The following is a 15165-nucleotide window of genomic DNA, read 5'->3' as shown; positions in this document are numbered from 1 at the left end:
ACTTTAACACCTATCTCAATGGTTTTTTGGATAAATTTCACAATGGGTCGGGAACATACACTGCTGCCCCTACCTCTCTGGCGAAACTGATGGGGGAGATAGACCTGTGTGATATATGGAGAACCAAATATCCTGATCGGCGTCAATATTCATGTTACTCAGCATCACATGGCTCCCTGTCCAGAATAGATTTGGCAATAGGATCCTCATCATTGGTAGCCCTAACAAAAGAGATTTTATATCTGCCACGTAGCCTTTCTGATCATTCTCCACTGTTGATTACACTGGAGGTGGGGAGGCACATATGTGCTCCTAGACCCATCTGGCGATTAAACCCATTCTGGCTATCAATAGTGGATACAGGAACTGATATATCTAAAGCTATCATTGACTTTTTAACTATTAATATAGGCTCGACTTCAGGGGCGGTGGTTTGGGACACCCTGAAGGCGTTTGTGAGAGGTTTATACATTAAGCGCATTAGTGTTAGGAAAACTAAAAGTCGTCTTCTGGACAGGGAGCTATCAGATAGAGTTACGCAACTGGAAACAACGTATATAACACAACCCACGTTGTCTAATGAAGCACAATGGAAGGAAGCTCAGAAGCTTTTGAGGGAACATATACAGAATAGAGCAGATGATAAACGTTTATTTATGGCCCAGAGGTATTTTGCTGAAGGGGAAAGTGTGGGGCATCTGTTGGCTACAATAACTAAAGCACAGAATGGTCCCTCCTGCATAGCCTCGCTCAGAGGAATAGATGGACAACTAATAACAGGAGATGAGAATATCCTGGGAGAATTTTATACCCACTTTGGAGAGGTGTATAGGTCCAGACTGGTCACCACTACTTCTGATAGAGCTGGTTATCTTGAAAGAATTAGTGTCCCTACCTTATCTATGGAGAATAGCTCACTTCTTGAGGAGGATATAACCCTGGAGGAACTGGAGATGGCCCTGAATTCTATGCCTAATGAAAAAGCACCTGGTGCCGATGGTCTTCCTGGGGAATTTTATAAAAGGCATGGGGAGATATTACTTCCACATTTATTAACGGTTTTTAAAGATGCATACGGTGAAGGTAAATTGCCATGTTCCATGAGAGAAGCCATAGTTGTAGTGATACCCAAGCCGGGAAAAGACCCTTCGCTCGTAGATTCATATAGGCCTATCTCACTCCTAACGGTGGATGTGAAAATTCTGGCCAAAGTCTTGGCTAATCGTTTGTCTAGGGTCATTCAATCTATTATTCATGATGATCAATCTGGGTTCATGCCTGGAAAATCCACGGCATTGAATCTTAGGCGCTTGTTTATAAACCTGCAGTTGGAGGGGAGGAAAGGTCAGGATAGTGAAGCTGCTGTGATCTCACTTGACGCTGCCAAAGCTTTTGACAGCGTTGAGTGGGAGTATTTGTGGGCGGTCATGACTAGGATGGGCTTTGGAATAAGTTTTCTAAAATGGGTCAAGCTTCTGTACAGTGAGCCCAGAGCCAGAATTAGAGTAAACGGACAATTATCACCCTCGGTTGCATTGGAGAGGGGGACGAGACAGGGCTGCCCGTTGTCTCCCTTGCTATTTGCAATAGCAATTGAGCCATTGGCGTGCCTTTTACGATCTACTCCACTGATGAGAGGGCTAGGGAGGGGCTCTAGTGAGGAGCGCGTATCTTTATATGCAGATGACATGCTAATCTATGTAGGTAATCTGGTGGATTCCATAGACTCCATAATCTCTATAATATCGCAGTTTGGTGATCAGTCTGGACTTCGTATAAACTGGGATAAGTCAGTAATTCTCCCGGTATCGTCTCGAATGCATACCACTCATGCTACTTTCTCTGAACTCAAGGTGGTGCAATCTTTTAAATATCTTGGAGTGACTGTGTCAATGAACCCTGCAGATTATATTCCTAGTAATTTAATACCCTTGTTAGGGAGGTTTAGAAGCAAGGTTGCTGTTTGGCATAAATTGCCTCTCTCTATGATCGGTAGGGGCAATTTGCTTAAAATGATATTCATGCCTCAGTTGCTTTATATTTTGCATAATTCCCCCATATGGATCCCAGTGCACTTCTTCCATAAAATACAGCAGCTGTTCCGATTTTTTATTTGGAAAAATAATAGAGGAAGAATAAAATATGAAATTCTGCAGAGGAATAAAGAAGCCGGTGGTCTGGCCTTGCCTAATCCTATGCTCTATTTTCTGTCGGCTCAACTCCAACATTTTAAAGGGTGGGGGGTAATAGATGACATGGGAGGGAAGAGTGGTCAGCTGATAAAGTGGGCTGCAAATAGGTCTCCCCCGTTGGTAGCCATTGAAGGAGAAATAAAAGGAGAAATGGGAAATATTCCGACCTTGATTCTCATGAGGAAAGTATGGAATAAGGCAAAGAGTATTTTAGGGATGACAGGATTGATGAACATCTCGCCCTTATGGCATAACCCCGCACTTCAGGAATTGGAAAATCTGAATGGATTCTCCCAGTGGAATAAAAAAGGGGTATGGAATCTGAGCCATATTTATTTTAAAGGAACTTTAAAACAATACCAACAATTGTGCTCTGAATATGGGCTGCCCTCTTCACAGTTCTATCGATACTTACAACTTAGACATGCTTTAGAAGCTCAATCTAAGATAGCCCCAGTGACATTTATGTCAAGCCAGACATTGAATATGGTGGTTGCAGCTGGTTCAGTGAAGGGAGCAATCTCCAGGGTGTATCAGGCCCTATTAGAGGACTTTCTTAAAGGGTATCCATTAACAAGTAGACGTCAGTGGGAAAAAGATCTAGGGGTACTCACGGATGAGCAGTGGACTGAGGCGGTGGAACTTACCCCTACTTTATCCCTTAGTGAGGCAGCACGGTTATCCCATCTATATTTAATACATAGGGTATATAAGACCCCAGTGTTCTTGCATAAAATAGGCTACAGAAATAGTCCAGCCTGTCCGAAGTGTGGAAGTGATGAAGCTGACCTTCTACACATGATGTGGTCATGTTCATCACTGTCATCTTATTGGAAAGCAATACTACATCTGGTGAACAAAGTATATAGTGCTAGTTTTAAGTTGGATCCCAAACTGTGTGTATTAGGCCTGGTACCAGATAATAATTTACAGTCTGTTATAACTACTGGAATAGGTAGAATGTTATATCAAGCTAGGAAAACATTGGCAGCAAAGTGGATCCAGCCCATACCTCCTGATATATCAGAATATGTTGCTAGATTAAATATTGTGATTCGTCTAGAAAGAGGAGTATATCAAAAAAGGAAGTGTCTGTCCAAATTCGAAGCAATCTGGGGCAGCTGGATTGATAATTCTGGGTGCTGTAGCTCCTGGCTGGCACTTACAAGGACTTTTTCTATGACAAGGTGAATGCAGTGAGAATGGATGATATATATAGAATATTGGATGGTGGCAGGTGTGTGGGGCATTTATAGAAGCCTGATAGTGAGGGGGTTACCTGGAACTAGAATGTGGCTGTATGGGAAGATTGATGATGGACTAGGATGTTATATGGAACATCGCTGATTGGAATTAGATGATGGTAGATGGCTTATTTAAGAGTAATGTGGTGCCGACACCCCGAGAGTGATGACTAAGGAAGATGTTTTAGGAGTGTGTCCTGCCTTAAAGGGATTAGGGAGGGGGGGGGGGGAGGTATGGGTTTATTTGTTTAGGATGGATAATTGTACTCACATTGAAGATACTTTTGATACCAGAGGCTATATGTGGATTTATGCCATGTCCTATGTAGATATGTGTAATAGAATGTATATATTATATACTATATATGACAGATAATGTATACATCTGTGGTCTACAAAATATCATGTTAATGTGATAAAATAAGACTGGAAAATGTTAATAAAGAAATATCTGATTTAAAAAAAAAAGAAAATGGCGATAAGAAACAACTAGTACATTAAAAAGCTGCAGAATTTTTTCCCATTCATATAGTAGTTAAAGGGGTTATCCCACAAACACTACCAGTACTTATCACCATAAATCCGCAGGACAGGTGACAAATGATAAATTATGTGGGGTCTGTGTACGGGTCCCCGGGATCTACATTTATGTCAGCCCTATAAAAGAGAATGGAGTTGAAGACTGATATGTGCACTACTACTGCATTCAGAGAGAGGACTCAGGAACCTCTCATTCTGGGGATCATGGTGGGTCAGACCCCCCCTCCCACAATCAATTATTTATCACCTATCCACTGGATAGGTGATAAATAATTGGTGGTGGACGGGTCCTTTAAAGAGGCTGCATCACACTCTGGTAGAAGCGGTCACAGTTACAGGGAGAAAGCTGCAGCAGAAAGGACGCACCCCTTGGGCTGCATCTAGCAGAATGAGAATGTGGAGATCTCTGGATCCATGTGAGGTACAGGGCTGGTTCTAGCTTTGTTAGAAAGAAATTGTCATGTTCTATATGATGTAAAAATTTCATTTTTTACATCTTTAAGTACATGACCATGAGAGATCACAGCAAGCAGAGATCTTGAAAATCATGAGAAATAAATACAAAAAGTAAAATTGCACGATGAATAAGTAAGCGTGCTGTATGACAATAATCAACATAATGGCACGCATATACCTGCAGCTGTAGATATCGTTGATCTGATAGTGTTTGTTGAAGGCAATAGCCTCCATGCTGTCTGTCAGAGGCCCGTCAAGAACTCTGATCCCTGGTAAAGACAAAATGTACAAAGATCAGTGTACAAGGCTGATCAATCAGTGCAGAAAGAGAAAGTCACGGAAAAACACCTGCACGCGAGGCACGCGGGTCCTACCCTGGTGAGGACATGTAGTCAGGTATGTAACAGGGTGTGGTGCCCGACAATTCAATCGTGTTAGACACGACGAGACCTATAGATGAACCAAGCAACAGAAAATGCTGCAGGTAAACATGGCACGGATCAAGGCTGAACTACGCACCTGCAATCCTGCTTCCATAGGCGACACCCACGGCGCAGAAACTATTATTGGAGACGGCTGCGATCTCCCCGGCACAACGGGTTCCATGGTGGTTGTCACTAAATCCATCAGGGTGGGGCATGGGGTCTGGATCATTGGAGTTAAGGTCGTAGCTTCCTTCTGGGCTCTGTAGGAGATAAATTACAAGTTTCAGTGGAAGGAACACCTACTTAAAAAGCAATGGACGCCATTACACTGAAATTCTTTTTTATTGTTCGTTGCCTAAAAGCAAAAATAAAGGGGGTTATGCAGTGCAAAGATATCAATAAACCTATCGTCAGGATGACCGATCATCAATATCAGATCAGCTGGGGTCTGACTCCCGGTACTCTCCTACGAGTGTCGCTATCGCTTCAAAATTACCTGCGTCATCACGCAATGCAGTGCAATTACAACTGCTCATCCCATTTACGTGAAAGGGACAAGCGACTGTAATTACACTGCGCGCCCACTGCAAATGAGACGGCGCAGAGGTAATTCTGAAGCACAAGTGTCACTACCCCTTCAAAAAGCTGATTCACAGAGACACAGGAAGTCAGACCCCGCCGATTTGATATCGATGACCTATCCCGAGGATAGGTCATTATCTTTGCACTGCAACTTTCTAGATAGTCTCCTTTTTTTTTTAAATGCCTACCCTTTTGCTTCTGCAAAGTATGTGCAAGTCCTTCACCTAGCTGGTGGTGCTGTTGAAGCTGAAATAAATCAGTCAGAGCATGGCCCCCGACTGTGACAGCTCTTAATGTTCTCTCACTACCTTTTCTTAGTGATAGAGACAGCGAGAGAGAGAGACAGCGAGAGAGAGACAGAGAGAGAGACAGAGACAGAGACAGAGACAGAGAGAGAGAGAGACAGAGAGACAGAGACAGAGACAGAGAGAGACAGAGACAGAGAGAGAGAGACAGAGACAGAGAGAGACAGAGACAGAGAGAGACAGAGAGAGAGAGAGAGAGAGAGAGAGAGAGAGAGAGAGAGAGAGAGAGAGAGAGAGAGAGAGAGAGAGAGAGAGAGAGAGAGAGAGAGAGAGAGAGAGAGAGAAGGTTGTACACATCAGCTTGGAGTACAGATATGGAGAAAAGCGGACAGCTCCAGTAGGGTGTGGAGGGAGAAAAGCGGACAGCTCCAGTAGGGTGTGGAGGGAGAAAAGCGGACAGCTCCAGTAGGGTGTGGAGGGAGAAAAGCGGACAGCTCCAGTAGGGTGTGGAGGGAGAAAAGAGGGCAGCTCCAGTAGGGTGTGGAGGGAGAAAAGAGGGCAGCTCCAGTAGGGTGTGGAGGGAGAAAAGAGGACAGCTCCAGTAGGGTGTGGAGGGAGAAAAGAGGACAGCTCCAGTAGGGTGTGGAGGGAGAAAAGCGGACAGCTCCAGTAGGGTGTGGAGAGAGAAAAGAGGACAGCTCCAGTAGGGTGTGGAGAGAGAAAAGAGGACAGCTCCAGTAGGGTGTGGAGAGAGAAAAGAGGACAGCTCCAGTAGGGTGTGGAGGGAGAAAGGCGGACAGCTCCAGTAGGGTGTGGAGAGAGAAAAGAGGACAGCTCCAGTAGGGTGTGGAGAGAGAAAAGAGGACAGCTCCAGTAGGGTGTGGAGAGAGAAAAGAGGACAGCTCCAGTAGGGTGTGGAGGGAGAAAGGCGGACAGCTCCAGTAGGGTGTGGAGGGAGAAAAGCGGACAGCTCCAGTAGGGTGTGGAGGGAGAAAAGCGGACAGCTCCAGTAGGGTGTGGAGGGAGAAAAGCGGACAGCTCCAGTAGGGTGTGGAGAGAGAAAAAGAGGACAGCTCCAGTAGGATGTGGAGAGAGAAAAAGAGGACAGCTCCAGTAGGGTGTGGAGGGAGAAAGGCGGACAGCTCCAGTAGGGTGTGGAGGGAGAAAAGCTGGCAGGTCGAGTAGGGTGTGGAGGGAGAAAAGAGGACAGCTCCAGTAGGGTGTGTAGGGAGAAAAGAGGACAGCTCCAGTAGGGTGTGTAGGGAGAAAAGAGGACAGCTCCAGTAGGGTGTGGAGGGAGAAAAGAGGACAGCTCCAGTAGGGTGTGGAGGGAGAAAAGAGGACAGCTCCAGTAGGGTGTGGAGGGAGAAAAGGAGGACAGCTCCAGTAGGGTGTGGAGGGAGAAAAGGAGGACAGCTCCAGTAGGGTGTGGAGGGAGAAAAGGAGGACAGCTCCAGTAGGGTGTGGAGGGAGAAAAGCACATACAAGGCAGGTCGCAGGGGAGAAACATATAGGCTGTAAGTGTAGAGAGAAAGCACAGCACCCACTGCAAACTCTACAGGAGAGGGAAACCACAATCCTCAGCATCAGCATCTGTCAGAACATGTGAAAGGATGAGCTGGGAAGCTGTGCTGATACATGAGAGCTAATGCAGACAGCAGCATCCTGGACACACATCTAGCATGCATTACTGAGAGGAACACATCCAAAAAGAGTGAAACTAGCAGCACGCTGACAAATGAAAATCAGGGCCTCTGAAAATGAATCAAGGAATGAAGACTGCAGTCTGAAACTTAGTGCAACTTTTTTATTCCTCGTGGTAACCATTTCTATGTGGAAATAGGGGCCATACATTATGGCGATCCCCTGGTTTTTAGTCTGGACATCACTAGGCTGACTTTTCTGTGGAACCCCCATACGTGTTTGCCCAGCACCTCCACAGGCCATCATACTTCACCCCCGCTGTAACAGCTCTGCTCACATAATTTGATTGAATGTCCTGGATAGTGTGCTGGACGCCATCATCCACGACCACCACCGTCACTCCCCGGCCAGTCACATTTCTCTCCCATACGCCAGTAACATTAATATCCATTCCAGGGCTACGGGAATTGTGCTGAAAAGGAAAGGCTAGAAAGTAAGAGAACATGAAGTGACCGCATGATAAACCACAACTTAATAGAACAACTATCATAAGAAATCTGGCCCTTTGTTCTACGGATTGGGGGGTGTCCCAGAGGCCAAAACCCCAAGGTCCTGATGAAACGTCACCTCCTGGTGCTACGTCATAACAACATTATATAAAGGGAAACCCCCTCTAAGTATTAATTGTTCTAAAAGCTCCAAAGCTCTCTGGTTTTGTGACAATTTAATACATCTATATAGTTATTACATCTTTTAGGGGATTTCTAATGGCATATCTGACAGCAGAACAGAGGCAGAGAAGTTAAGCTCTGAGATATATGAGGCTAGAAGACTTGGAGTAGGATTGCCGAGTATAAAGCAGAGTAAGGCCTCATGCCCACGACCGTATGTATTTTGCGGATCCGCCAAAAACACAGATGGAGTCCATGTGCATTTCATATTTTGAGAAACAACTGGCACCTAATAGAACAGTCCTATCCTTGTCCGTAATGCAGACAATAATAGGACATGTTATTTTTTTTGCGGAATGGAAATATGGACATAGGGAAACGGAATGCACACGGAGTACATGCACAAAAAACGGAACGAACACAGAATGAAAATACGTTCATGTGCATGAGCCCTAAATCTTGACAGGACTCCTGACGACTACACCCACACAGGACAATTGACAACTCTCCCTCCATCAGTGTGACTGGCTCATCAGGACTCTCTCTCCTAAGAGTCCTGTCAGTATTAGTCAGTTTAAAGCGAGCCGGTCAGTGATTTCTGAGGTCGTGTCTGACAGCATGATAGAGGGAGAGAAGCGTACATTTGTAGGACTTGTTCAGTAAATGGCAGAGTAAATCCTGCCAGGACTCCTAGTAAAGGCAGTTAGAGTCCTGATGGCCCCACCCACACAGGATGATTGACAGCTATATCCGTATCAGACGGTATCAACCAGTGTGGGTGGGTCACCGGCACTCTTACTGTCAATCATCCTGTGTGGGTGGGGCCATCAGGACTCTGCCGTTCCTAGGAGTCCTGGAAGGATTTACTCGGCCATTTACTCAACAATCCTTCTCTAAATCCTATAAACGTATTTATATATCGCGGAGCTTGACAGATTGACAACCTTCTGTGTATGTACACCGATATGGGGAGACCTGTCAATTATTGTGTGTGGCTGGGGCCATCGGGACTCCGTCTTACCTAAGAGTCCTGTCAGGAGTCCTGATAGGAGCATATCCCGCTCTCAGATGGAAATCACCTGACAGCCAATCATGTATGGACATGACAGTTCAGCCCAAGTAGCCTTTCGTTCTGACCCCTATATGGCGCCTGACAACCCCTTTGACTATACCGGGGTCTGTTGGGTTACAGTCATTTTACTTGCTGTCCTACCTTCCCCTGCATTTTTGATGGAGCTTCGGACGCAGATGTGAATCCAGCCAGGGATAGCATATATCACTAAAGAGGTACAGGTACTAAGAGGGGTCAGTGTGAGCCCCGTGTATGACTTCCCTATGTGTGCACACCGTCTCACCAAATGCCATTGCTGAGGATACTTGGGGTCATTAAAGTGCAAGCTCCTCTTGGACCTCTTCAGTAGCTTTTGTTCGGAGAACCATCGCACGCTGTCATGCTGTGTGAATATCTCATGGACCTTCTTCCGAGCCTTCTCCTTTGCCTCACCACATCCCACATGTGCAAATAAGTAGTGATCCTTTAACTCCCCGATAACACCACGATTCTCCAGCCCTACAGCACGAGAAAGTTCTTCTGCCAGAGCGTCCAACTCCTCTCTCCGTCCAGAGCCTTGAGAGGGGTCCAGACGGACAGCCCAGGTCAGCTCTTCCCCCAGACTTGAGGCCTCATCGCTGGCTGTGCGTGTGGGAAGTGAGAGGAAGAAAGGCCAGGTGAAAAGACCAAGGCATATGTGTGGAATGAAGAACCGGTGCATTGTGATGGCCCATTACACAGGAGGCAACCTAGCGAGGGCATTGGGACCTGTGGAGAACAAAACACCATCAATAATCCACGTAGAAGAAGTAACGTGGATTACTCCTCCGACATCTCAAGTGGCGTCACAGGATGTATTCACCCACTGCTCACAGGACAATGTTTTACTGATTTTCCCAAAAATTGCTCCAAGGAGCTGAAACCTTGTCCTGTGGGCAATGGGTGACTACATTCTGCAACGTTATGGAAGATATTGGAGCGCTGCTTCTTCTAGATCTTGGTTTGCATATGCGCCTATTTTTCGAGGAATAAAGGCCATAGACACCTTTTCACTAACATTTTTACGGTTCATTTACTTTTTAAAAGCAAAATTAAGCAACCACACAAACATTGTGCCTGCGAGGCCTTCCCCTAGGTGCTGGTGCTGCCGAATCGGACATAAATCCATTAGAGAACTGCTTCTGTTTGCGATGTCTCTCTTTGCTCTCAGAGTTAAAGGGGTCATCCGAGTGTTTAATACTGAAGACCTACCCTCAGGATAGGTCATTACTATGTCATCGGTGGCGATCTGAAGACCGGCACCCCTGCCGATCAACTGTTTGAAGAAGCTGTGTTGTTCAGTTGAGAGGTGCAGCACACATTGGACAGCAGGTGTGCGCGGCCATCAGTGCCAGTGACGTCACCGGGCATCCTGGCAGCCCCATGGAGAGGCCGGTTAGTCACCGGAACTCTTGAAAATGCCTTTGCCCTGCGCAATTTAGCACTGCGCAAAGGAGAGCATCGGACCATGAACTGCTCCGATGCTCATGTCAGGGGGGCTGCCTGGGTGAAAATGGAAGTATGTCCAGGTTCAGTTCTGAACCCGGTCAACCCCTTTAAAAGGGCCATCCGAAATACTTTACTGATGACCTATCCTCCGGATAAGTCATCAGTATCTGATGGGTGGGGGTCTGACACACAGGACCCCAGCCGATCAGCTGCTTTTGAAGGCACAGGCATTCGCAATAGCGCTGCGGCCATTTATCACCTCACCAAACACAGCGCCGTACATTGTATAGCAGCTCAGCCCCATTCCCTTTAAAGGGGCCGAGTTGCGCCTTGATCATGTGACTGATGAAAGTGCCGTCACATGGCCGAGAGAATGCAGACAGAAGGCCGCGGCACTACGGAGAGTGCCGGTGACTTCTCAAACCGCTGATGGCCGGGGATCCCGGGAGTCCACTCTCCAACAATAAGATATTGGTGACCTATCTAGAGGATAGGTCATCAGTTAAAACCCCCTTTAAAGAGGACCTGTCCCCTCTCCTGACATGCCTGTTTTAATAGTTTCATGCATTCCCCATGTAATAACTATTATGGAGCATCTATTCTTATGCCTCTACGTTGTTCAATTCCTTTATTATTCCTACTAGAAGTTATGAATGAATTGCCAGCAGTCTGAGGTAAGGGTACAGAGGGGAGGTAACCAGTTGGGGGGGTGTACCTGCACTGGCAGCACTGATTGGATAGAGGGAGTCTGTGCAGGTACACACCCCCAACTGGTTACCTCCCCTCTGTACCCTTACTGCAGACTGCTAGCAATTCATTCATAACATCTAGTAGAAATAATAAAGGAATGGCACAACATAGAGCCATAAGAATAGATGCTCCAGAACTGATATTACATGGGGAATGCATGTAGTTATTAAACCAGACATGTCAGGAGAGGGGACTGGTCCTCTTTAATCACTCAGACCAAACCTTTAACCCTTTTACTGCCAGGGGTGTCCAGTTGCAAGGATAATTTTTAGCGGTTTTGATCTGTACATATAAAGCTTACGGTAACTTACAAAATATAAAAGAACCATATTGATATATTTTCTGAAAGCGGACGCCTGGCACATTGTCACAACGCCACTCAGCACTTTATACCCACAGACCAGGGATGAGCGAATTTCATATTTAGAAGTTTATGTTGTGGTATTTACTGAATTCCGATATGGATTCCGTTACCACGGACAATAACGCAATTCCATGAGGTAATGCATAACGGAGTGCCTTTAGAGCCATTCCGTTATTCATTCCGTCATAATAGAAGTCTATGGGCTGCAAAACGGATGCGTCCCGTTTTCGTTATACAGGAGAGGACTCCCCAACATAACGGAAACGGGACGGATCCGTTTTGCAGGACATAAGAGACTTCTATTATGACGGAATGAATAACGGAATGGCTCTAGGGGCCTTCCGTCATGGTCCGTGGTAACGGAATCCATAGCACAGTTCAGTAAATACCACAACACGAACTGCAAAATATGACATTCGCTCAGCCCTACCACAGACGCCTTCATGCAACTTTTTGTGTCAAAGTGTCATTTTTTTCTAAAAATTGGATAAAGCAAAGTGTACGTTGTGCAGAGCTCACCCGCACCACAGACACGGAGCTTCAGAAAATCACCAGAACTGGAGGAAAGTCCAACATTCTGGTTTTATGCTGGAAATTAGTAAAAAAGTAGCAGGGAAACAAACCATTGATTACAGCCCCAGGTGCACCCCTGAGAGCAGACCGCCGGGGGGCCGCAGAGGCTCTGACGGACTGGGGACCACCGTGTCCACCTTCAGGTAACTTTGCAACAAACAGGAATTATTTATTTTTAATGCAGCAAAACAAACATTTGCAGCTAAAATGCAGATCCAAGCTGAGGTTTACAGATAATAAATATATATGGAATATAGGAGGGTGTGAAAATCGCACACATACCACAGGTGTGAACATGGACCAGAGCCAGGGCTCTGACAAACAGCGATCATGGCCCCCAGTGCTGTAATTAGCAGGGGCCCCCAGAACACAATTATCATCTCCATGCCTGTGCATAGGTTGTCTTCATGGGAAACCCCCAAATGCCGTTTCTGAAGCCAAAACCTCTATAGATTCAAAAACCTGATCAAAACGTGCACGTGTGTACAGAGCCCTTTGTAAAGAACATCTTTAGAGAGTAGTTTGCTGCTACTCTTTCCTTCAGGGGCAGTGGACAGGACGCCCCCCCGGTGTGTGCCCCTCTCATAAGCCACTGCTGCCTCACCCTGTGTCTACGACCACACGAGGGGCTGGACCCTTCTGCCAGCGCAAGAACCAGGGGGCCAGTCACATGACCCCCGCACGTACCTGTCCCCTCCGCCTGCTTCTCCATTTTCCACTTCCGCGTTTGGTCTGAGCGGTGACGTACGTGAGGTGCGTCACTTCCGGGGCGTGGTTGTACAGGCGTCACAGACCGGAAATAAATGTGTTGCCTGAGGTAACGTGAACGGTGGTGTACCGGACCGGTGGTGGGGGGTACGAGAGGTGCAGGCAGCGGGGTGTTATGCGAAGCTCTAGGCTTATAGAGCAGAGTAGAAATGTAAAGCATGAAGGAAAGTTTTCTGCAGGTTTAATTCCCTCGAAGTGAATTTCTGGTGGGGTAGTATTAGGGGAAGCATAATGATGTCATATGTCTCTTCACATATTCTGGTCACCTGTCTATTATCCAGCTGCATGAGCTGGCATAGGGGGGGTCCTCAGTTATCCTGTGGATTTACCATACATGACTTAGAAGCGATTAACCCCTTAGAGCAGGGATCAGCAACCTCCAGCTGTTCCAAAACTACAACTCCCAGAATCCTCCTTTCACTTCTATAAGGCCTCTTGCACACGGGCACTGCCCTGCCGTGGCCGTGTTGCATACGGCAGGTCCACAATACCCGGGGCACCAGCCGTGTGCATTCTACATCATGGATGCGGACCCATTCACTTGAATGGGTCCGCAAATCCAGAGATGCGAAACGGAAGCATGGATCGGAACCCCACAGAAGCACGCCGTAGTGGGGTTCCGATCCGTGCTTCCATTCCGGCAAAAAATAGAACTTGTTCTATCTTTTTGTGGAACGGACGGATCGCGGACCCCATTCAAGTGAATGGGTCCGCGATCTGCCTGCGGCTGCCCCACAGTCGGTGCCCGGGGCAGCAAAGGGCGCGGCCAGCACATGGTCGTGTGCAAGAGGCCTAAGGCTGCGTTCACACGGGCGAGATTTCTGCACGGGTGCAATGCGGTAGGTGAACGTATTGCACCCGCACTGAATACCGACCCATTCATTTCTATGGGGCTGTTCACATGAGCGGTGATTTTCACACATCACTTGTGCGTTGCGTGAAAATCGCAGCATGCTCTATATTCTGTGTTTTTCACGCAACGCAGGCCCCATAGAAGTGAATGGTGTTGCGTGAAAATCGCAAGCAAGTGCGGATGCGGTGCGATTTTCACGCACGGTTGCTAGGAGACGATCGGGATGGAGACCCGATCATTATTATTTTCCCTTATAACATGTTTATAATGGAAAATAATAGCATTCTGAATACAGAATGCATAGTAGAATAGCGCTGGAGGGGTTAATTTTTTTTTTAACTCACCTTAGTCCACTTGATCGCAGCCCGGCATCTCCTTCTGTCTCCTTTGCTGAACAGGACCTGTGGTGACGTCACTCCGGTCATCACATGGTACGTCACATGATCTTTTACCATGGAGATAGATCATGTGATGACCGGAGTGACGTCACCACAGGTCCTGTTCCTGTAATGAATGCTCACCACCGGTCCTGTTCAGCAAAGGAGACAAGAAGATGCCGGACTAAGGTGAGTTAAATTATTATTATTATTTTTTTAACCCCTCCAGCCCTATTGTACTATGCATTCTGTATTCAGAATGCTATTATTTTCCCTTATAACCATGTTATAAGGGAAAATAATACAATCTACAGAACACCGATCCCAAGCCCGAACTTCTGTGAAGAAGTTCAGGTTTGGGTACCAAACATGCGCGACTTTTCTCACGCGAGTGCAAAACACATTACAATGTTTTGCACTCGCGCGGAAAAATCGCAGGTGTTCCCGTAACGCACCCGCACATTTTCCCGCAACGCCCGTGTGAACCCAGCCTAAGAGTTACAAGAACAGCCAAATAAGTGTGCATGCTGGGAGTTGTAGTTTCACAGCAGCTGGAGTGCCGAAGGTTGCTAATACCTGCCCCCATGTAATAAGAATTCTGGAGCATCTGTTGTTATGACGCTGTTCCTCTATTATACATGCTAGAAGTTACGAATGAGTTTCTAGCAGTTTGCAGTGAAGGTCCAGTTGGAGGAGGGGGTGTCCCTGCACAGTCTGACCATGGCAGCACTGATTGGGTATTGTCACTCTGTGCAGGGACACCCCCCTAGCTGGTATTCATCCATATATAAGAGGAACGGCACAACACAGAGTCATAAGAACAGATGCTCCATAATTCTTATTACCTGGGGGGTTCCAGTAGTTACTAAACCAGACATGTCAGGAGAGAGGGGGCGGCGCTGGCAGTTTTGATCCCTTTGTCTCCTCACCAGTGCCGTCCTC

The 15165-nt window shown here is 46.7% G+C and overlaps 2 protein-coding genes across 7 annotated transcripts in view; one reads left to right on the top strand and one right to left on the bottom strand.

Moving 5' to 3' along the window:
* The window catches only part of PCSK7 (proprotein convertase subtilisin/kexin type 7), a 57025-nt gene extending 44021 nt beyond the window's left edge, over positions 1–13004 (bottom strand). Inside the window, exons 1-5 of the mRNA XM_040425869.1 lie at positions 12913–13004; positions 9355–9818; positions 7666–7800; positions 4952–5117; positions 4611–4701 (exon numbers count right to left, since the gene is read on the bottom strand). Of these exons, the coding sequence (XP_040281803.1) occupies positions 4611–4701; positions 4952–5117; positions 7666–7800; positions 9355–9771 (809 nt within the window). The 5' untranslated portion in view covers positions 9772–9818; positions 12913–13004. The remainder of the gene's footprint in view (positions 1–4610; positions 4702–4951; positions 5118–7665; positions 7801–9354; positions 9819–12912) is intronic.
* Positions 12964–15165, top strand: part of RNF214 (ring finger protein 214) — a 71880-nt gene continuing 69678 nt past the window's right edge. The window contains exons 1-2 of one of the 6 annotated variants that reach the window (XM_040425908.1): positions 13098–13172; positions 13293–13297. Coding sequence is in view for 1 of the 6 variants with exons in the window: in XM_040425883.1 (XP_040281817.1) it covers positions 13109–13172 (64 nt within the window). In the remaining 5 variants the exon portion in view is untranslated. Of the gene's footprint in view, positions 13173–13292; positions 13298–15165 lie in introns of those variants that run through there. The other 5 variants (XM_040425891.1, XM_040425914.1, XM_040425900.1 and 2 more) reach the window with 5 other exon arrangements.

The sequence above is a fragment of the Bufo bufo genome, chromosome 1 (genome assembly GCF_905171765.1).
Source record: "Bufo bufo chromosome 1, aBufBuf1.1, whole genome shotgun sequence".
NCBI lineage: Eukaryota > Metazoa > Chordata > Amphibia > Anura > Bufonidae > Bufo > Bufo bufo.
Note: the sequence above shows the minus strand (reverse complement) of the source record. Positions and strands in the feature narration are given on the sequence as shown.